This window comes from Stegodyphus dumicola, chromosome 7 (genome assembly GCF_044657685.1).
Source record: "Stegodyphus dumicola isolate Sdum_Otavi_A_Nest chromosome 7, ASM4465768v1".
Classification (NCBI taxonomy): Eukaryota; Metazoa; Arthropoda; class Arachnida; order Araneae; family Eresidae; genus Stegodyphus; species Stegodyphus dumicola.
In genome coordinates this window covers 39,496,715-39,517,309 of record NC_140774.1, presented here as the reverse complement: position 1 = coordinate 39,517,309, position 20,595 = coordinate 39,496,715, and the positions used below count along the sequence as shown (strand labels likewise).

The window sequence follows — 20,595 nt, the reverse complement described above, 5'->3', positions numbered from 1 at the left end:
CTTATTGCAGTCTTCTCTTATGTGATATACGTATACATAAATGCATTTTACACACAGTGTTAAAAAAAATTATATAACTACTACAACTAACTATAGCTAAAAATAACAAATTATATAGCTAACCAAAAAGGGCATGATTTCAAATAGTTTATCATAAATTCATATTTCCCTTTAGGAAATGAACTCAATAAGATAAATTTCTGAATGCATTAACTTCAATAATTGCAGTACCAAAGCTCTTGCATATAAGATGACCAGATATATAAAACTTAGTGTGTTCAATAAAAAGGGTTTAACATTAACATTACGGCATTTTGGGTTTACCTCTAAATTACAATGTGCATTCATTTTAACTGAAACTTAGTTAATCAAAAAAAAATCTAACATTTAAAAGGGTTTTAATGAAATATAATTTAGTTTATTGAATTTATTTTGGTTACAGTGTCAAAATTCTTGCTAAAAAAAAAGTTCTAATATTTTTTTTTTTTTTCTTTCTTTTTTTTTTTTTTTTTTTAAATTTTACAGAATTCATAAAATTGCATATTTCTTTGACATTTTGAAATATTTATATAAAACAGTTTAACTGATACATATCCAAATGCTACCATAAATTATGTATTTGCATCTTTAGAAGGTTTATAACTAAATGTTTTTTTAAGTTATAATAAAAAAACCATTTGTGATCAACAGTGTCCTTATCAATACATGAATGATGTCAATGAAGGAACAGATAATCAACATGTAAACTAAGAATTCTGCCGAGAAAAATTAAAAGTGTTATAATTGGCATCAAATACCAAAGTCCAAAATATACTTTCTGTTATGCTTTTTACCTTTCTTTTTAGTTATTATACTAAAAATTTTTATTCTTTGTATAATATACATAAAAATATTTATACCATACTTTATGAACCAAATAAATAACCTGTTCTTGACATTGGCTTTATTTTGATTCTCAAATTTTGTTTTAAGGAAGCGTAATTTTGCATAAAGATGGCACTGTCAGATTCTAAGTAAAACTAAATAGACATAATTCCTTTTATAGTAAAAATTAAGGGATAAATGTTAAACTATTTTAGGTATTTACCTATCAAACCGAAAACTGGCTATTATAAAACATTGAAAGTTGGTGAAGATGTCATCAAAGATGCAGCAGTTGTGTCTCAGGAATTATGAGCCACACTTCTATCTACAATTTTTTAATAAAACATTCATTAAGCCCCACTGCATAATCTAACAAATAGCCACTGTTGAAAAGTACTCAACCGACTTTATTTTTGAGCTTCATAAAAAAGCTTTTGTGAATTGCTACTATAGTCCCATCGATTTTAATTTTACCAGAATCTCAGTTAAAATGCTAGCAGTATAAAACTTTTTGCATATGATTGTTCCAATCCATTATCTTTTTGTGGGCCATATGCAGCTCTTTTTTTTTTTTTTTTTTTTTTTTCATATTCAACAAAGGTTAATTCTCTTGAGCAGAGGTAAATGAATCGAAGTGCAATCACAAAAATGATTCTACAAATCTTGAACTCATTTTTTCAAAATGGAAGAAAAAAATACAGCATTAGCATATAATTTATATTCTTTTTCATAAAAACAAAAGGTGGATTATCAAGAATCAATCAGCATCAAATTAAAACGCAGATGTTTATGAGTGTGTCGTGACATCATGTTTATCCATAATTAGTGCAAAATCATAATGCTTTGTGAAAGTTTCATAGCCAACAGGATAATATATTCAGTACCCTATTTTAATATTAGGCTGCAATATACAAAATCGGTTTGACTCTCAGTCATGCATTTCAAGAGAAAAAAACTTATCTAAATATTTTGTCTGTATGCACTTTTCAACTGACTGCCGCACATTGTCAAGACATAGTGAAATGCAAATTATATTACTTATTATATTACTATTTAAATATACTTTTCTTTATACTGCAACATATATATAAATATGTTTAGCTTTCGGGAATGAATTTCAAGGAAAAAAAAACATCATTTCAATATTTGTCTGTTGCACTGTTTCAGTTAATCACACATTGTGATATTTAAATTATATTACCTGAAACATTTCTGACCACTTCTGATTGATTATATCTAAGAACTTTTCTTTTTCAGCAATAGTTTCAAAATAAATTATCCACTCTCCACTACTTTTGCTAGCTTCAGCAATTTCAAATTCCTACAGCAAGAGAAAAATTCTAAAATCAGTAAAGCACAATATTTTACATAAGTTTCAAATTCGTAAGAAGATTTACAAAGCTCCATATTTCTCTTTATTAATATATTTGTTGCATTTAAAAATTATGACATATAGTATAATCATGCTAACATGCTAGGTAATTTTGTTTCCTTTAATTCAAAATATAATTAAATACAAATTTTCTGTTTATAATGTTTTTCAACTACAGTCAAAAGTCTTTAATCCGGACTCGTTGGGACTTCGGCGATTCTGGTTTATCGATTTTTCTGGATTATAGATCATCAGTTTAAATCCGGTAAGATGGCATGCAGAAATTATAAAATTAAAAATATGAAACCATAATTTATGAAATAAAGAACAATTATGATCTAAAGGGTATCAAAATTTATAAAAAAAAGCTTAACATTTATTTGTTTACTTTATTAAACATTTCTTTCAATGCGCGTATGCGTAAAGAATACATTACGCATAGTCGAAATTCAAAAATTGCAACCAGAAAACTATTTGATGTGTATTCGTGATATTTATAATGAATTTGATTTAAATCATATCAAAGACAGAGTACATCCAGATGAAATACTACATTTAGTAATGAACTATAAGCCAAATAAAATAAAAACATCTGCCCTGAAGATAAGGATAGTGCTAACAGATCAACTTCCAGTTCATTGCACGCCTCGACGTTCCCCCCCCCCAGAGCAACGTGAAATTGATAAAAAGATTTTGGAATGGTTAGAGAAACAAAGGATATGCCTTTACCCATTTTTTGCAGTAATTCCACTTTTTGTTTGATGGACATCGAAACATGCTTTCGCTTTGTAGATCCTTCCTTTGGCAGTATCCAGCATCGGAAATTCTATTTGACATAATCGAAAGTTCAAGCTTACTTTTATAAAATTGCCCTAACAGTCTGCAAAAAATAATAAGCCGGATCCAATTCGAAGACTAAGGAACAACGCAATCTGCAACATTAACTGAAATAGATAATTTTAGCTTAGCTTATACCATCCGTTATACATTAAACGCGCATGCGTGCAGAATGTTTGTAGCTTAGAGGTCCGGATTATAGATCATTTCGGATTATGGGTATCCAGGACTTTTGACTGTATGAGTAAAATACAAAGAACACTAAAGTATTTAAAACATTTTCATTGAAATACAATAAAAATTTCATGCTTGTAAATTTAATAGTTTCTGATAATAGGATAAGATTAAGTATGATAAGTTAATAGAAAACAATGCCTTCTCAAACTACTTATTATCTTTAATAAAGAGTAGATAAATAATTTTTAAGTAGCATATATGCCATGTATATAATTAAATTCAAAGTACTCAGTTATGCAGAATTTCACTCAGTTATGCAGAATTACACTGACAAACATAACAGCTATAAACACGAGATATTGTAGCTTATGACTATGCAATCTTAAATAATAAACTTCCCCCAAAATAAAATACATACCAACATAATAAAAGTAGATGCCAGAGGATCAATGAACACTGTTACAAGATCACACAGTTTTGCTTTTCCAAATGGTTTCAAGCTACTTTTGCGAGGTTCATCCATTGCAACAATAATGCTATCATTAGACAGAAGAACATAGCAAGGTTTTTGCACGTTTTTTTCTGAATCAATGTACTGGAAGGAGGAAAAATTTAATTTATAAATATTTTATATAATTAATGATTTAAGTAATCAAATGTAGACTATCATTTTATCATTATCCAATAATTAAATGCAACCTTAAATAGAAGCAGATCCTCATACTTTGTTTCTCTTTAATAACAATGAAGCAGCTTTTCAAAGAATGTAATAAAAGAAATAAAATTTCGAAACTATAGTCCGACAAATTTATTCATAATATGTGAATTCCTGTAGCATTTTATCGAATACTTTGCCAAGAGCTTATTTATTCACTCAGAAATAAATATCACATAAATATGAATTCAAACAAAAAATATTAAATATTTACTTTTTATAAATACAATAAAACCTCAATTAGTGAATATATCCTAGTGTAAGCAATTTATGATGACTGTGGGTAAATTTATCTGGTGCTGGTAAATTTTTTAATCTCTGAATTTAAATTTCTAAACAATACAAGTTTAATTGATTAAATATTTCCTACACAAACAAGTCTGTAAATTTTACCTTATGCTGTTTTGTTTATATTATGCTACATACTAAACTGGTATTTACTTCACTGCATAAATACACCTGGTACTTACGTACCAAATTTATCTTCGACCATTATGAAATTTTTTATAAAAAATTCTTTGGTATTCTCAAATGGAATGTGCATGTTTAAAATTGCAATCTGCTTTCACCCATGCAAATCATAACTAGCATTTGCCTACACTTTAAAATCTTTATGGACCACTTACTCCATCTCTCTACAGGAGTTCTGTTAAAGATAATACATACTTTCACACAGTTATTTCTCATATAATTATGAGATTTTGGCAATATCTAGTGATGAAACTAAAACCATCCAGTTTTTCCAAAACTATGCTAAACACTCGAGAATGCACTAATTTTCGTCAAATGAGGTTGTATATTACGAAAGATAGCATTTTATGGAAATCAGTATAAATACTGACAAACTGTGAGACTGCATGTTCAAAGCTAGTTTAAATTAAATAGTACCATACATGAAGACAATACTTTCCATTTATTGCAGCAGTAAGGTGCTAGCATTAGCTAAATTCTACAAAGTAGCAGTACAGATGGTGCATAAATTTGCAAGATTAAAATAATTACATAACATCAATATTCATATTTTAGAAAGAAGTAGGAACGGGGGAAACAAAATCAGTGGTTCGGAAATTTTAACAACCAAACGATGTACATGCAGTCAAATGAACAATTAGGAAGTGTTATATCATTGCAAAGAAAGCCAAATGATGCTGCTTACCAAAAGAAGAAAAACTGTATAAGTTATACCCTTTAAAAAACTGTATTCTAAATCTTTAAAAATATCTAGAACTATACTCACAACCCATAAAATTATATATAAACTATCTTCAACACCACATGAGTTCCTCAAATCTGTCTCTGTAGCATTCCGAAATTGAAAAATTGCATTTATGTTTTTTTTTAATTGTTTTGTTATAATTATACATTTTCCTTCTCAGACTATACTACATTTAAAATGAAATTTTCACTTATTATCCTGGCAAAAGAAAGGTTTTACATAACCATAGTTCCCTACCTTGAAATATGAAAAGCCAGAAGTTTCCAAAAGATTTTCATGCAGCACAGCAGCACCATTTCAAAAGAACTCTAAATTAGCTAAATTTGCTTTATGATGTCTCATTTAGATTATTCAACTATGTATAATATGATTTTGATGCAAAATATATTAATATTTAATTAGAAAACCTAAATCTTGTATTATTTGGCTAATTCCATTTTGTAATTCTTTCACACTTTAATACTGAGAAAATCCTGAGTAGCCTAGGAAAGCTCTGATTTATTAAAGTACTTTTAAACATGATGAAAATAAAATTAATACTTAATGTACACTCAAATACTTAAACACGTCTAAAAAAAAAAAATTGGGACGAGTCTATCTCCCGTTCCACAAGGGCACTTCATGAAATTCAACCTGTGTTTTATAAGTCTCAAAAGCGTGACTTGAGATACACATTAGAATTATATATTGTGATATTCTTACATACTTATTTCAACACAAAATCAGGCTTCTGGAATCCAGAACAACATGTAATTATGCCTAAAAACTCAATTTTAAAAAATTTAGAGTGAAATTTAATCAGTAATTCAGAAATTTAGCTTTGCACACTTTTTTTACCTTGTGCTAAGAATAATTCACTTAGCAACCTTCTCAGTTTACAACAACCTATTTTAATTTCTATTTCATTCTCTATGTGGAAAAAGTATCTTTCCCCTCCCCCTCTTTCTTCTTTTTTTCTTGCATACATTCACTTAATACTACATATTTTAATCACGATTGCTATTCATAGACATTTATATCATTTTAGAATTTCACTTTCATTATTTGAGTTGAATGGTTTTACAGTTCTTCAAACAGTTATTTTAAAAATTTCTATTTAATCATTCACATTGTGTACTTTAAACATGTTTATTCATTTTTTTAATTTGATTTTATTTATTCAAATAGCATTTCTTCCGAAAGAATACTTTGTCACCAAGTATTCATCACAATGCCTTTGAAAACTACATTCTGCATTAAAAGAGAAAATACTGTAAAGCATGATTAATATGTCTTTATAGGCTCTGTTCAGAAAAGATATACAAATAAGAAAGTTAACATATATTTTAATTTAGAAAGATATGCAAACAAACAATATTCCATGGTTTTATATTACTGTGCCACTGCTTTACATAATTTTATCATCCTACATTTAGTTTGTTAAAATATCAATTTTCTATTTTTAAATTGCAAAAATAAAATAGCATAACATTATAAAAATACTAAACTCTGCAAACAAATAAATAAAAGTAATTCGAAAATAATAAATATTTTATTTTATTAATGCCTTAAATTTTTATTCTTAGTGGCCGACTCATTGCTCAGCTGAGCTCATTGATGACCATCAAAAGGTTAAAGCATAGCAAAGCTAGCTGGCGTGTTGGTATGCTGCATCTCCCCAATGTAAGCCCATAATGTTTATTAGCCGCGACTGTAAAATGGCTCCTCAGAAGCCTTGAGTTTCTACATTTATAATTGTAAGATCAATAAAGGACAATTACAGTCCAGTAAAGCATTATGTTAACTTATCTAAATGTTCAGATAAGATCACTAAAATTTTTTTAAATTATTCAGATTTATCACATATAAACAAAATTTATATGACTTAAAATTCTTAATGCAAATCCCTTTTTTTTTATGATTCAGATTATCAGTCATACAAACAAAATTTATAAACTGACCTAAAATTTCTAATGCAATAAAATTTCAGTATTTATTAATGAAATAACAAAATCTCAATTAATTATTATATTCAAATATATCACAAAAGTTCAATTAATTACTTAAACTTCATGCAAATACTTACATGACCTGCCAACGAAACAGTTTCTAAAAAACACTGCAACCATTTTGAAGCTTCAACTGTGTCAGCTGCAGCTAATTGCAGAGAAGCTGAATTTGAGCGAATAATTTCAAAAGCATACGGCCTATCCAAAAGATGAATTCTTCGACATCCTTGGCAATGAGGAGTACTTAAAGAAATAAAAGGAAATAGTTTTATTTTTCAATACACTTATTTCTCTTATTATACAGAATATTACAGAGTCATTAAAGTGTTGTATAAAAGCACAGAAGTTCAAAATTAGGTGACACTACAATTCAAACCAGATAACTGATATATTAATATTTTGCATATTTAATTTTATTCAATATAAATTCTTCAAAAAGTAAAATAGCTGCTACCTTTAAATTCATTTCAACAACTTTTTTAAACTATCAAAATCTGCAACAGATTGTTAAAACCACAGTTATCAGTATTTAATCATTTATAAACATTCCTTTATACAGATTATTTAAACTATCTCTTATTAAATCATCTAGTAGAAAAAAACAACTCCTTAATTACTTCCTTCACTTTGTTGTGAAAAATTATAATACCGAAATTAGAAATTAAAAAACCTTATAAAAACAAAACAAAAAATATATAAAACAACTAAAAAAGAAATTAAGAGACCACAAATTTCAAAATTATCTATTTGTACATATATGTTAAATGCATATAAAATAAAAATAAATAACTAAATAAAACTTATTTTATGTGCACATATTTATGTTCCATTTCACTTTGTATGAAATAAAGGAATCTCTCAGTTTATTAATCCTTGAAGTGCATGTTAAGCAAAAACACCTTAACAAATATACAAATATGCACAAAATAAAATACAGTAATACACCTAACCAGTTCTTAATATCTATTTTTATATTTCTCTTTCATTTCTCATACAAAATAAAAAATAAATAAATAAATAAATTTAAATAATATTTTTTTAACACAAGATTTTGTCCTTTTTGACAAAAAATTATCTTTAGCAATTTTTGTTTTTTCTCTTCATACTTTTCCTTAAAGCCATGCAGTGTACTACTCAGTGAAGGAGTAATACACTGCATGGTTATACTGGAATACTCAGTGAAGGAGAGAAGTTACTCCTTCCCACCTTCACTGAATACTCATCTTAATAAAAAGAGGCTAAATGACCATTTCACTGATTGTCTACAAAGGCAGTATACAAAGATCTATAGAAGGACGTCTGAGCTTAGAAAATCTTTGTGTTCTCTGCAACTTACTTTAAAAAGGCATAGAAAAAGATTCTTGAGATTAAGCCTTGAATCAAAAATGTACTATTCTTTACAATCATAACTCTACAAAAATACTATTTGAGCCATGTTAAGTAAAAAACAAGTTGCAAATAATAAATCATGGTACAGTAGAAGTCCATTAGTCCGACATCCAACAGTCCGGAATGCCCGATAGTCCGGCATCGCTCTGGAAAATTGTAAAAATTTTGGTTTTCTCCAAAAGTGTGTCTTTAAAGCAAATAAAACCGCTCGAGAGCTATTTGGAAGTTTTCGGGGTACTTCGAGATCATCCGGAAGCGCTCGTTATTGTTCGGAAACAATTGGCGGCCGGCTAGTCTCAGCTGTCACAACAAATTCAGGTGCAGTGCAGCTCCGTTAATCAATCACGAAGCGTCTTCGCCATTTTTTTGTGCGTTGTTGTTTTGTGTCCTTTCACATCGCAGTAAACGTAACTTTTGAAACTGTTTATAAAAAAAGTGATTTTCGTTCTAACTGTACAGTGACCATGTTTTCAAAACCTAAGCCTTTGAGTTCAAAAGGAGAGAAACGAAAACACGTAACACTGACTCTCAATCAGAAACTAGAAATCATCAAACAGCTAGAAAAAGGCGAAAATAGAAACGTTTTAATGAATGAGTTTAATATTGGCTCATCAACTATTTATGACATTAAAAAACAAAAAGATGAACTAATGAAGTTTGCTTCTCAATCGATAACAACTGAAAAATTGGCTTCTAGACAAACATTAAAAAAACCAAAACTGGAACAGCTAGATAGTGTATTGTTCAAATGGTTTAGTGCAGTACGTTCTGAAGGAAAGCTGGTAACAGGGCCAATGATTGTTGAAAAGGCAAAGAAATTCGGCCAAGATTTAGGAGTTGCTGAAAGTGAATGTAATTATTCTGATGGTTGGCTCAGAAACTTTAAGTTTCGGCATGGAATTCGAAGACTTGATGTAACTGGAGAAACTCTTTCAGCAAACCAAAACTCTGCAGAAAAATACAAAGATGAGTTTGAGAAAATCATGGCTGATAATGATTTAACACCTGAACAGATTTACAATACTGATGAAACAGGGCTATTGTGGCGATGTTTACCAACATCTACACTAGCTGGGGGAGGAGAAAAAGCAGCCAAGGGTTTTAAAAAAAAAACAAAGACAGATTAACCATTTTGCTATGTGCTAATGCGTCTGGAAACCACCAAGTGACCCCTTTTGTGATAGGTAAATCTGCAAAACCCAGGGCTTTTAAGAATGTTACACACTTGCCTGTCCAATACGATGCTCAATCAAATGCGTGGATAACTACCGCCCTCTTTAAAGACTGGTTTTTTCACCACTTTGTGCCTGAGGTCAAGGAATCCTTCAAAAGCCTTGGTCTACCAGAAGATACTAAAGCCATCCTTCTTTTGGACAATTGCAAAGCCCATCCGCCAGTAGATGAGTTAGTTTCTGAAAATATTGTTGCTACTCTGCTCCCACCTAACGTAACATCTTTGATTCAACCCATGGACCAAAGGGTTATTCAAAATTTTAAATGCTTTTATAGAAGGTCTTTTATTCAAAGCCTGTTACATGCCGACTGTGACGTGACTGATTTTCAAAAAAAGTTTACAGTAAAAGATGCCATCTATGCTATTGCACAGTCTTGGAACCAGGTAAAAAATACAACACTCCAAAAATGCTGGAGAAAACTTTGGCCAGCTGCAAACCCTGCATCTGACCTAACTCTACAGACTGATGAGGAAGAAAACCATCAAGACGCTCTGACCAAAGTTTTGGATGTCGTTAGAAGTACTGACAATCCCTTGAAAAACCTGCCTGAAGATGAGGTAGAGGAGTGGCTTTTAATCGACGAGAATGAGCCTGTTGAACAAGAACTAACCGATGAGGACATTATCAACATTGTAGTAAACCCTCAGCCTACTCAAAATCTTGAAGAAAATGACTCAGATGCCGAAACGGAAGAAAAGGAAAAAATCAGCTGGGCAGAAGCTGCAGAATCACTAAATAAGTTTATCTCTTTTGCCGAGGCTAGTACTAGCTACAGTGCTTCAGAAATTATTGATTTCCATATCATTAGAAATAAATTTTATACTAAACGCCAAAAGTCAAGAAAACAAAAAGACATTCGTGACTTTTTTAAATCTAAGTGAAATATGTTTTACAGTACGTGTACATACATTATATGAAATGTAAAATAAACTTTGTTGTATGTATTTGCATACTGTATTTTTAGTTTAATTATTAACCTAATTGTTCTTATAATTACCGCCCGATAGACCGGAATTTTCGGTAGTCCGGCACCGAGCCGGTCCCGAATGTGCCGGATTATCGGACTTCTACTGTAGTTCAAAAATATATTAAATGAGAGATTCCAGTATGTTTAACAATTTCATAAAAGATTAAAAACTGACGTATCATATAAATAAATATGCTTACCACATAGGGATATCAAAGTTAGGTTTGCTCTTCTCGTCATCCATGCAATATAATACACCAGCTCTGAGAAAACAGGAACTTATTTTATACAAGCACTAACAAAAATTCTGTTGCAAAAGCATTAATAACAACAGTTTGAATACTTTACCCAATATTTTTCAATCTTTTGCAAGTGAATATCTTTTACATTCAATTTGCTTAAACAATGGGTTTTAATTAGAAGATAACAATTTTAATGATATATTACAGGAAAAAAATAAATTATCTCATGTCAGGATTATTTGCAAATTTTTGAACATTTTTAAATTGTCATACTGATAATAAGATGATAAGAAACAAAATATTATTCAAAAAATGTCCAAATGAAACTGAAAAAGTAATAAACAGGAAACTGGAAAAAATAATTAAAACAAAATTACTTCAAGAGAAAATATCCAGGTGTCCATGATGTGGCCGTATTATCTTTTGCAAATTTGTGTCTATACATTAGGTAATCATAGTAAATAGGTCCAGTTGGAGTTATAGAAGATGATGTGTAATCTTCCCACCTAGCTAACACATAATGGCACAGGTTTACATCTGATTTCTATAAAGGAGAAATGAAATTATGAAATACAAAACTTTTCACTTGCATTGTAGTAATACAATTTTTATTACGGTAGTATAATAATTGAGATGTCCTTAGATGCCCTTAGATGTTCAGGGCCGCACGCGCGTTACATTGAAGGAATCAGCGTGTGCTTTCCCTGTCCAACAGGACTGGGTAACCCATTGAACCTCCTTCATGCTGGGGATAGGGGCTTGTAATTGTTCCCCTTGAATGAGGAATTCCCGGGAAGCACGAGTTATAAGCTCGTGTTGATCACGTCCAGGTCACCAATTGTAGTAATACAATTTTTATTATGGTAGTACAATAATTGAGATGGATCGTTAATAAATCATAACAATAGAATAGAATAAAATATTATTTTGTCTTTTGTTGCTATGGCTTACCAGACTGGCAGCGTTGAGTTGTAGTAGGCAAGTCACCACATGCATATTAATTCAAAACCACTTTGAAATAAAAAAATTCCATAAAATAAAACAAAGCGAATGAAAATCAATTACTCCAATATAGCATACTTGCACTTTAAAATTAACTTCCATCCACAGGAGAATACATGAAATAAAAATGTAAATTCAGTAAAAAAGGCACTGATAAGATTTTAATGAGGTACATATTAATGATTTAAATAAGATATATGATTTCTCTGTTGCATCTGATAAAAAATTTATTCATAATACTCAAACTTTACAAATATTAAAATTATTCTTGACACTTCTGCCCAGCACTGAGAAGAATCACCAAGCAAAGTGCTGTGTCACTTAGAACAAGCAACCCTGGATATATTGAACATATATTTTATCTGACAAACCATTAAAGATGCTACAAACCACATAATGTACTATGCCAATACATTATGCCAGTTCATAATGCACCCTGCTTTGGAAATGGAAAATTATATTTGTAGTTCCCATCTGTGATAATAGATTTCTCTTAATAAATTCTATTCTCTGAATTTTTTTTAAGTTAAAACAGATCAAGGTGCAAGTAGTGCCAAGTTGCTCTGCGATGCCAAGAATTCTCCAATTCTCTGATTTTTTTTCCTATGTTAAAATAGAAGACTGCATACACAGACTGAGAAAACAGAAAGTCAAGTGTTTTATTATGGATGCTTGTCAGATTTTTAATTTAGTTAATCTGTTACTGTTTTATGACATTTTCAGTGTTTTGTTATGGATATTTGTTTTGTGTAATTCTCACTGTTTAACTATCGATATTTTTTGCGTTTTTAATTTCGTTAATTCATAAGTTGTTTTATGCAACTTTCAGCTTGCCATCCTTTTTTTTTAAAAATGGCTACTGTTTTCCACATGTCAGGTTGCTGAAAAATTAGTCATCAACAATTGCTGACTTTGAGGGAAACACTGGGTGAATAATGTGAAAGTACCCTATTTTAAGCATTCACTTGGTGCATTCTATTTTTAACAGTTCATTATGATGCAATAACCAAAGATTTTTACATAAATAAATCAAAAGCAACATTTATATAAGAAGCATATGCATGAGCCTCTCTTTAATGTATGTGTCATATAATGTCTGCTACTAGATTACAGTAATATATTCAATTAATTCACTTTTCTTATTTGGGTGGCAGTCAATTCTTAGTTTTAATTCAATATAATCAGATGACTAGATTCTAAATCTATCAGTTTCAATTTCTTCCTCCACACTTCCATACTTTATTAAAGTAAGCTATATCATAACTGCTTTTGTGGAAGGGAGGAAATTCCTGAAGTTTTTCTCCGATAGATAAATGAATAACTATTGTTTTCATCTATTTATTTACTTCCAGATCAGCACTTTTAAACTTACAAACTTTTTTTTTATTTTGAATAAAATAATATAAACAAAGAATAAAATCATAGATTCTAAACTATTTTTACCTAAAAAATGTTGGCTAATAACAAAAAAATATTAACTGAATGAGAAAAACATGGCAATGTAAATTTTGTCATAATTTTGAATAAAATTCTATCAGTTTCAACGTCAATAAGAGATAGAATCCTCTTTTTCAGAAGCAAAATGTTTTCAAAATTTTTTTTCTCCTGAGGAATCTATGTCTGATCACTTTTAAAATATACGGTTTTTTTCAAAATCTATGCTGAACTAAGGTTTTCTCCTTCTTCCCTAATTTTAAATCCATTACAGAGTTATTAGTTAAAAATAACAGGTGAAAAGTTCGAAATATGACTGGCTTTATCCATTAATAATGCTCAGCTTTTCAATCTTCTACAACCAAGAAATATGCAAAAAAGTTTTTGATATTTTTTCTACTCTGAATTTTTGGGAGTTGAAAGCTAAAATAATTTTTTGCTTCAAATGAAGAATGAAATATTAAATGAGAGAACTAATTTTGAGGTTTATTTTGTATTAAGTGACTTATCGGTAATTGTCCTTTAATTTAAATTATAAACTCATATAAACTGCTTTTGCAAAGTATAAGCATAGTGTATTTTCTGTTATTAATTGCTGAGATAGATTTAAGTGTTTACTGCCAGCTATAATCTCAATTCAATTACAAGAAAAATTTTGAACTGTGATTATACATTGGAATTATAAACAAAATTTGAAACTTCTAAATGAACAAAATAACAATCAATTTCAATTTATGTTCTTAATCACTGCTATAAATTCAATATTGAAGAATGCAAAAATAATATTCATGTAGGCATTCCTCTGTTTTACAGTTTTTCATCTATTATCAGAACTTACACATTTGATGCATAACTTATTCGCATTTAACTCCTTTCATCAAATTTCACAAATTTAAACATGATTTCATTTTGAATTAAATGTTACTTAAGTTCAGATGCATTTACAAATAATATATGCTGCTCATAAATAATATAGCTTAGCATTAAGAATACTTTTATATATCTTTAACTAGAAACATGATATCAATGTCACAAGCAGCTACTATACATTGTTTTTAATCTAATGGCCAGATATTTGCTAGTTCAAGCATTCATCTAAAATGGTTGGACCCATCAGTCTTTTATGCTGTCTCATCATTAAGAACTTTGCAAGGTTGTTCCACAAGGGTGACTTACTTTACATCTACAAGGAAGGGAGATTGACCATTACATATAATCATAGCTTTTCTAGAATTCAAATGTGGGTTCAGTGTTACAAGACTTGATTTACCTACTACCACGTTACATCTACTTATATCAGTAATAAGTTAAGAAGAGCGTTAAGAAGGTGCCATACTATAAATTGTATATACTAATAATCTGCATATTACTGTTTAAAATCTGACAGTAACAAGGAAATCTGATAGCCAGCAGAAGCACTAATTCTTATTTTTAAAAATAACTGCATATGCTGGCTGTTTCTACATTACTGCATCAAGAATGTCATAAAGCCAAATGAACCACAGTCAAAAATGCAATAGAAGCATCTATACTGACCAAGTACATATAACTGATATTGCAAATCATGTGTTTGAAAAAACTAAAATGATTACACAGTTCACTGGCCACCTATCTGCAACAGTCCATTTACACCTACCTTCACATGTATCATATCTTACATTGCCTGGAATTCAGGGAAAATATTAACACAAATGTTTCTGCTTTTTTGAGATTCAGAATTTAAACATGCTATTATAGTATTTGAATACACAATATACATATATATATGCTTTTTGTATAGCCATACAAGACAAAATGCACTGATTATATATATATATATGTTGTATGATCTTAAATCCATTTAGTGTGAATACAAGTTATTGCTACTTGCGCAATTGCTGCAAAGTTAGTTAATAATAATTTATTTCCTAAACAGTATTGATTAATTGATTATATTAGCTCCTAAGTTTAATTAAAGTAGAATTATTTGAAAAGTGTGAATCCATACTGGTAAGTTATATTTTGAAAGATGTTTTGAAGTAATTTGAAAGCAAAATGTTAATAATGTTTTAACGGGGACTGGAGTTAAATCCTCATGAAGAATAAAATTTCAATTGTAAAAAAAATTTCAATTGTAAAAGGAAAAATTAAAACATGTAATCATTGTCATTGATCGGAAATTAGTTGACTTTTTAAGGGGAACAAACCAACTCCCATTCAATGAACAATAATTGATAAAAATACGTATATACGAAAGTGTTTCGTCTTTACTCGAGTTATAAGTTAAAGCCAAACCGGCAATTCTAGTCAGGCCAAATATTTCCGCGAATAGAAGGAATTATGAACCAATGCTGATACTCACAGAACTTATTCTTATGAAGCATTTTAGTCAATTCAATTTGGAGTAAAAATCAATTACTGTAGAGAAATCCTGTAAAACTCGAGTAACCGTCCCCGACACTTTCATCGTTACGCATTTGAGTACTATATTATTTGTATAAAGTAAACATTGGAAATTATCATTATGAAATCGAATTCAAAGTAGAGTTAAAATAAAGTTGAAATAAACATAGAAGATTACAAAATAAGATAAATAATGCAAACTTTGTAAAAACAAATCAAAGACAATATAAAAATAATATAGAAAATAATATAAATAAGATCAGTGAATGTACATGAAGATATAAAGGCCAGAAAATGTATTAAGTAACTTACATTCTTTCTAGTGGGGGAGTTGGCAAAGTGTTCTCTTCGTGTCTGACTCATAAGTGTAGGGCGTCCGAAAATTCTTAGCGGCAGTAGGGGCTTTGAATAATATCAGTCGGTAAGACTTGGGTGAAGTAATTTATGGTAGTGGGTGGGACTTGGAATTCTTGAGGGATGTATTTTGTGGAGTTCTTATCTGAGTGAGACTGTCTGTTAAGATTTTTTTGAAAATACCAGTGAATGGAAACTAATTAATTTCTGGCTAATTGTCGTGTCGCAATGATTAAGAATTTAAGAAAGGAAAAAGGAATTTTCACTGTCCAAGAGCTAATAGACAGACTAAAGGCATGAAATTGGCCCATTTTTTTAGTAACAGTATATGTCTGAAGACAATTAGCTTTTTACAATATATACAATTGAATAATTACACTATATACAAATTTTCCAACTGACAGTCATCCAACTTATACCGCCTTCTCAGGTTTAGGAATAAATTATCATATCCCTATCAGTTAAATGATTTAGAGTGAGTATTTAATGCCTGCTCTTTTAAGGCAATGGTTGATAAATTGAATGGGAATTAGATTATTTTTGAGAATTTTAATAAGGATCAAAATTTCGCATTGTAAATCTATTGTATCTGTGCATATAGTTTTAATTCGTTGTATTTGATTAATTATAGTATTGTTAATTACTTTTTTGGATATGTTGGAGTTCCAATTTATTAATTTGTTAGTATTGAAATTGAAGTTTCTTGTTTTGTCAAAAAGTAAAATTTTTTTGCAGTTAATGATTTGAAGATCTAGAAAGTCTATGCTATTTTGTGAATTATTAGTTTTATTAAGTGTAAGACAATTCGGATAAATCTCGGAGTGTTCAATTTTACCAAAATTATTAATTGTAATAAGGTCATCAATATAGTAAAGACGAAACACTTTCGTATTTACGTATTTTTATCAATTATTGTTCATTGAATGGGAGTTGGTTTGTTCCCCTTGAAAAGTCAACTAATTTCCGATCAATGACAATGATTACATGTTTTAATTTTTCCTTTTACAATTGAAATTTTTTTTACAATTGAAATTTTATTCTTCATGATGATTTAACTCCAGTCCCCGTTAAAACATTATTAACATTTTGCTTTCAAATTACTTCAAAACATCTTTCAAAATATAACTTACCAGTATGGATTCACACTTTTCAAATAATTCTACTTTAATTAAACTTAGGAGATAATATAATCAATTAATCAATACTGTTTAAGAAATAAATTATATATATATATTTAATTATACAGTTTTATAAGTTTTAGCCATACAAATGACAAATTACATTATATAAACACAATCATAAATAGATACACCAACAAACAGAATTTGATGACATCTGTGCATTTAAAAATGATTCAAATTGCTAACAGGAAAACTTATGAAAAGAAAAAAAAAAAAAATTTCTTCAGAAAGAAAACAACAATAAAACAAGTTTCTAAAAACATGCTAAAAAAATAAAATATACTTAAGCATTAAAAGAGTTCCACATACTTCTAAATTAAGCTGTGAAGCTACAAACTTTGATAAGATAATCTTTTGAATACAAGCATCAGTGTAAACAGAAGGAAGTGGCAACTTTGGGATAAACCTTCTAATTCCTAATTCAAAATTAGAGAGTATTTCTCTGAAAAAAGATATTACAAATTGTATTTAGTAAAACTGAAGAATATAAGAGATATTTTTTTTTAAATTGTATAAACATGTGTTACTAAAATAAAAAAAAAAATAAATAAATAAATAAAAAATAAAAAAAAATAAAAGAGAAAAAAATAAGAGAGAGAACTGCAATAAAAGACATATTTTATAATATCAAAGTTAAGAAAATATCTCAGCACTGAATAAAATAACAAATATTATAAAAACAAAATTAGACCCTTTCCCCTCCTAAAAAAAGTTATTACATTAAATATTTAGAAATTTTGCCATGGCATTCAAAATCACAGCTGGTCAATTTCCACTCACAGAAACTTGTAAATAACTAAAAACTTATTGCAGCACTATAAATATCACAATAAGCTTTTGGTTATTTTATGAGATGTAAGTAAAACATAGAAATTTCTTTTACAGTTAAACAAGTGCAGCCCCAACATTATTTATTTAAAGGTCATACAGCAGCAGATACATCTTCCACTTTAGCTTGACCTCTTCCACAAAGAAGTTTACAATAGCTGACCAATTTCACTGCTGTTTTAAATCCCAGAATATTTCATTTTCAAATGAGAAACAGGAGAATATTCTTTAAACCTGAGCAATACTAGCAGGCAATGTCATCACTATGTAAAAAGAATTTTCAGTTTTTATTTGCATTTAATTTAAATCAGATTACCAATCAGAAGCTGAAACATTTTGTAAGACTTTATTGGAGACATACGTATTACAAAAAGGATATGATTTTACATGAAAAGGTATGTTATAAGGGGTAAAGCACAAGTTTATTTCATGAATTAATATCCTAACACACTCTCCCACTCATTCGATAATTTAAATTTCACAATCTTTGAATGAAGCATGTAAGTTAGCACTTATTGTTGAAATAACTGCTCAAAAGTTTCCATATCCCGTATGAACCATATGCCCAGCACTGTGCTGAGCAAAATAGCCTTAACAAACCAGGAAGTGCTTGCTCCAAGAAGGCACAGTATGCTGCATCAATCAGACATTTTAGAAACTGGTATGGATCACCATGAAATCACCAAAGATACTTGCCCAGATGCTCACAGCAAATCTCTACTGGTGTTTATGAGGGGCCCAATATGTTCTGCTGCAAGTGTTGAAAATATATTTTTTGGTAAATGAAGCTTCATCACTGAATAATATTAATGCAGATTGTTAGTTATCATCTGAAGCATCCACATCACGAACTCTAGCCAGCAGATACAGTTATCTGAATTTAAAGAATGAAATTCTGTATGAAGGAGGTGCATGCATATCTCATATACAAAATTTCACATTGCATTATGACAAATACCAATGTCAGATGCCACTGCTCACATACCCGTGGAAAAAATTGCTGTATATCTTCAGGATATGCATACTCTTCCATTTCTAGCATCCATACAGTTCACTAACACACCATATTTCTCTTTGGGAAAGTGAATAAATTGGCTTCACGTTATATCAATCAACACTGGCAAAAACAGAATATGGAATATGAAACATAAAAATTACTCATGTTACAATTATTGTGCTTCCTGTCTGTTTCCATTTACAATTTGTTTCCATTACCATATAATAGATGCATATCTGCTAATTCTAACATGGCACTCATGCAGTTGTTACAGATGATGTTATCACGGTAATAATCTGAACCACTGAGGATGCGACTCTTTTAAAGAACAATATTTGCTTAAATGGCATTTTATTGGATTTTATAAGCGATCAGTTGCACCTGACAAAACTATTTCTTTTCAATGGAAATCTGCATACAACAAACGCTCGTTAACAATATTCTGGAGATGTGCTGTTCCTTTCACAGGACAGAAATTATGTCAGAAATAACAAATTGCTCTTGTTGGACATGTTTTGAAGTTACTCTTTTCGGACACTCTGAAAGGAATGTGGCCTTACGTTAAATGAACAATATTTACGTTACACTGTAAATGTTTTTCATTTTGATAGGCTATCAGTCCTCTTATTTCACTGAAACAGTTTACAAACATACTAATAATATGTTCTGCACATGATATCACGAGAGTTAAATATATTCAAAAATATGTAAACTGTTGATATAGAACTATCAAATAACAGATGATCTCAAAACGTCGTGGGATACAACATATCCTTAAACTTCCCATTCTGCATTTCCAAACTGATTTCTTTATTTTTTACAGTTTTAAAGCTATGACTGATGAGCACTGGGAAATCTGGAAATTTCTGAAACTGACAAAGGATAACAGAGCCAGGGAAGTTTAGTATATGCCCAAAAGAAAGATGTTCTTTAGGCCAAATGTGCAGCTGATCGGCCTGTTTAATGCCCATCAAACATATCAACTTTAACTACATGTCATTAAAAAAAAAATCTTAGTATAACAAAGAAATTTCTAACTGTGTATTTGAATTAAAAAAAAATACTATTGGATTCACATACCCTGGTTTGTGGCAAGGGGGGGGAAATGAAAACATGCATTTAACGGTATTTGCGAGTTCTCATATAGACTTAAGAATGCAAAAATGAAGCTGGCAGTTTCACTGCTGAACATTCTTTGATTTTGGAAAAAACATCTCTTACATTCACTATCATACTAATAATTAACATTAATCCCATCATACCCTTACCTAGTTAATTCTTCATCAGCTGTATACAATGGAAAACTTTCTTTATTTCTTGACACCACTTTAAATCCTTGATAATTTAAATCCACCTAGAAAAAGATGTAGACCATGTACTTATCTCTCTTTTATAAAATAGCAAAATAAGAAAAT

The 20,595-nt window shown here is 29.7% G+C and overlaps 1 protein-coding gene across 2 annotated transcripts in view; it reads right to left on the bottom strand.

Moving 5' to 3' along the window:
* The window catches only part of prd1 (pleckstrin homology domain-containing protein pruning defect 1), a 70,264-nt gene that overhangs the window by 25,062 nt on the left and 24,607 nt on the right, over positions 1-20,595 (bottom strand). For both annotated transcript variants that reach the window (XM_035355234.2, XM_035355233.2), the window contains exons 9-15: positions 20,449-20,534; positions 17,665-17,797; positions 11,380-11,546; positions 10,961-11,023; positions 7,247-7,412; positions 3,669-3,845; positions 2,066-2,185 (exon numbers count right to left, since the gene is read on the bottom strand). In XM_035355234.2, the coding sequence (XP_035211125.1) occupies positions 2,066-2,185; positions 3,669-3,845; positions 7,247-7,412; positions 10,961-11,023; positions 11,380-11,546; positions 17,665-17,797; positions 20,449-20,534 (912 nt within the window). The remainder of the gene's footprint in view (positions 1-2,065; positions 2,186-3,668; positions 3,846-7,246; positions 7,413-10,960; positions 11,024-11,379; positions 11,547-17,664; positions 17,798-20,448; positions 20,535-20,595) is intronic.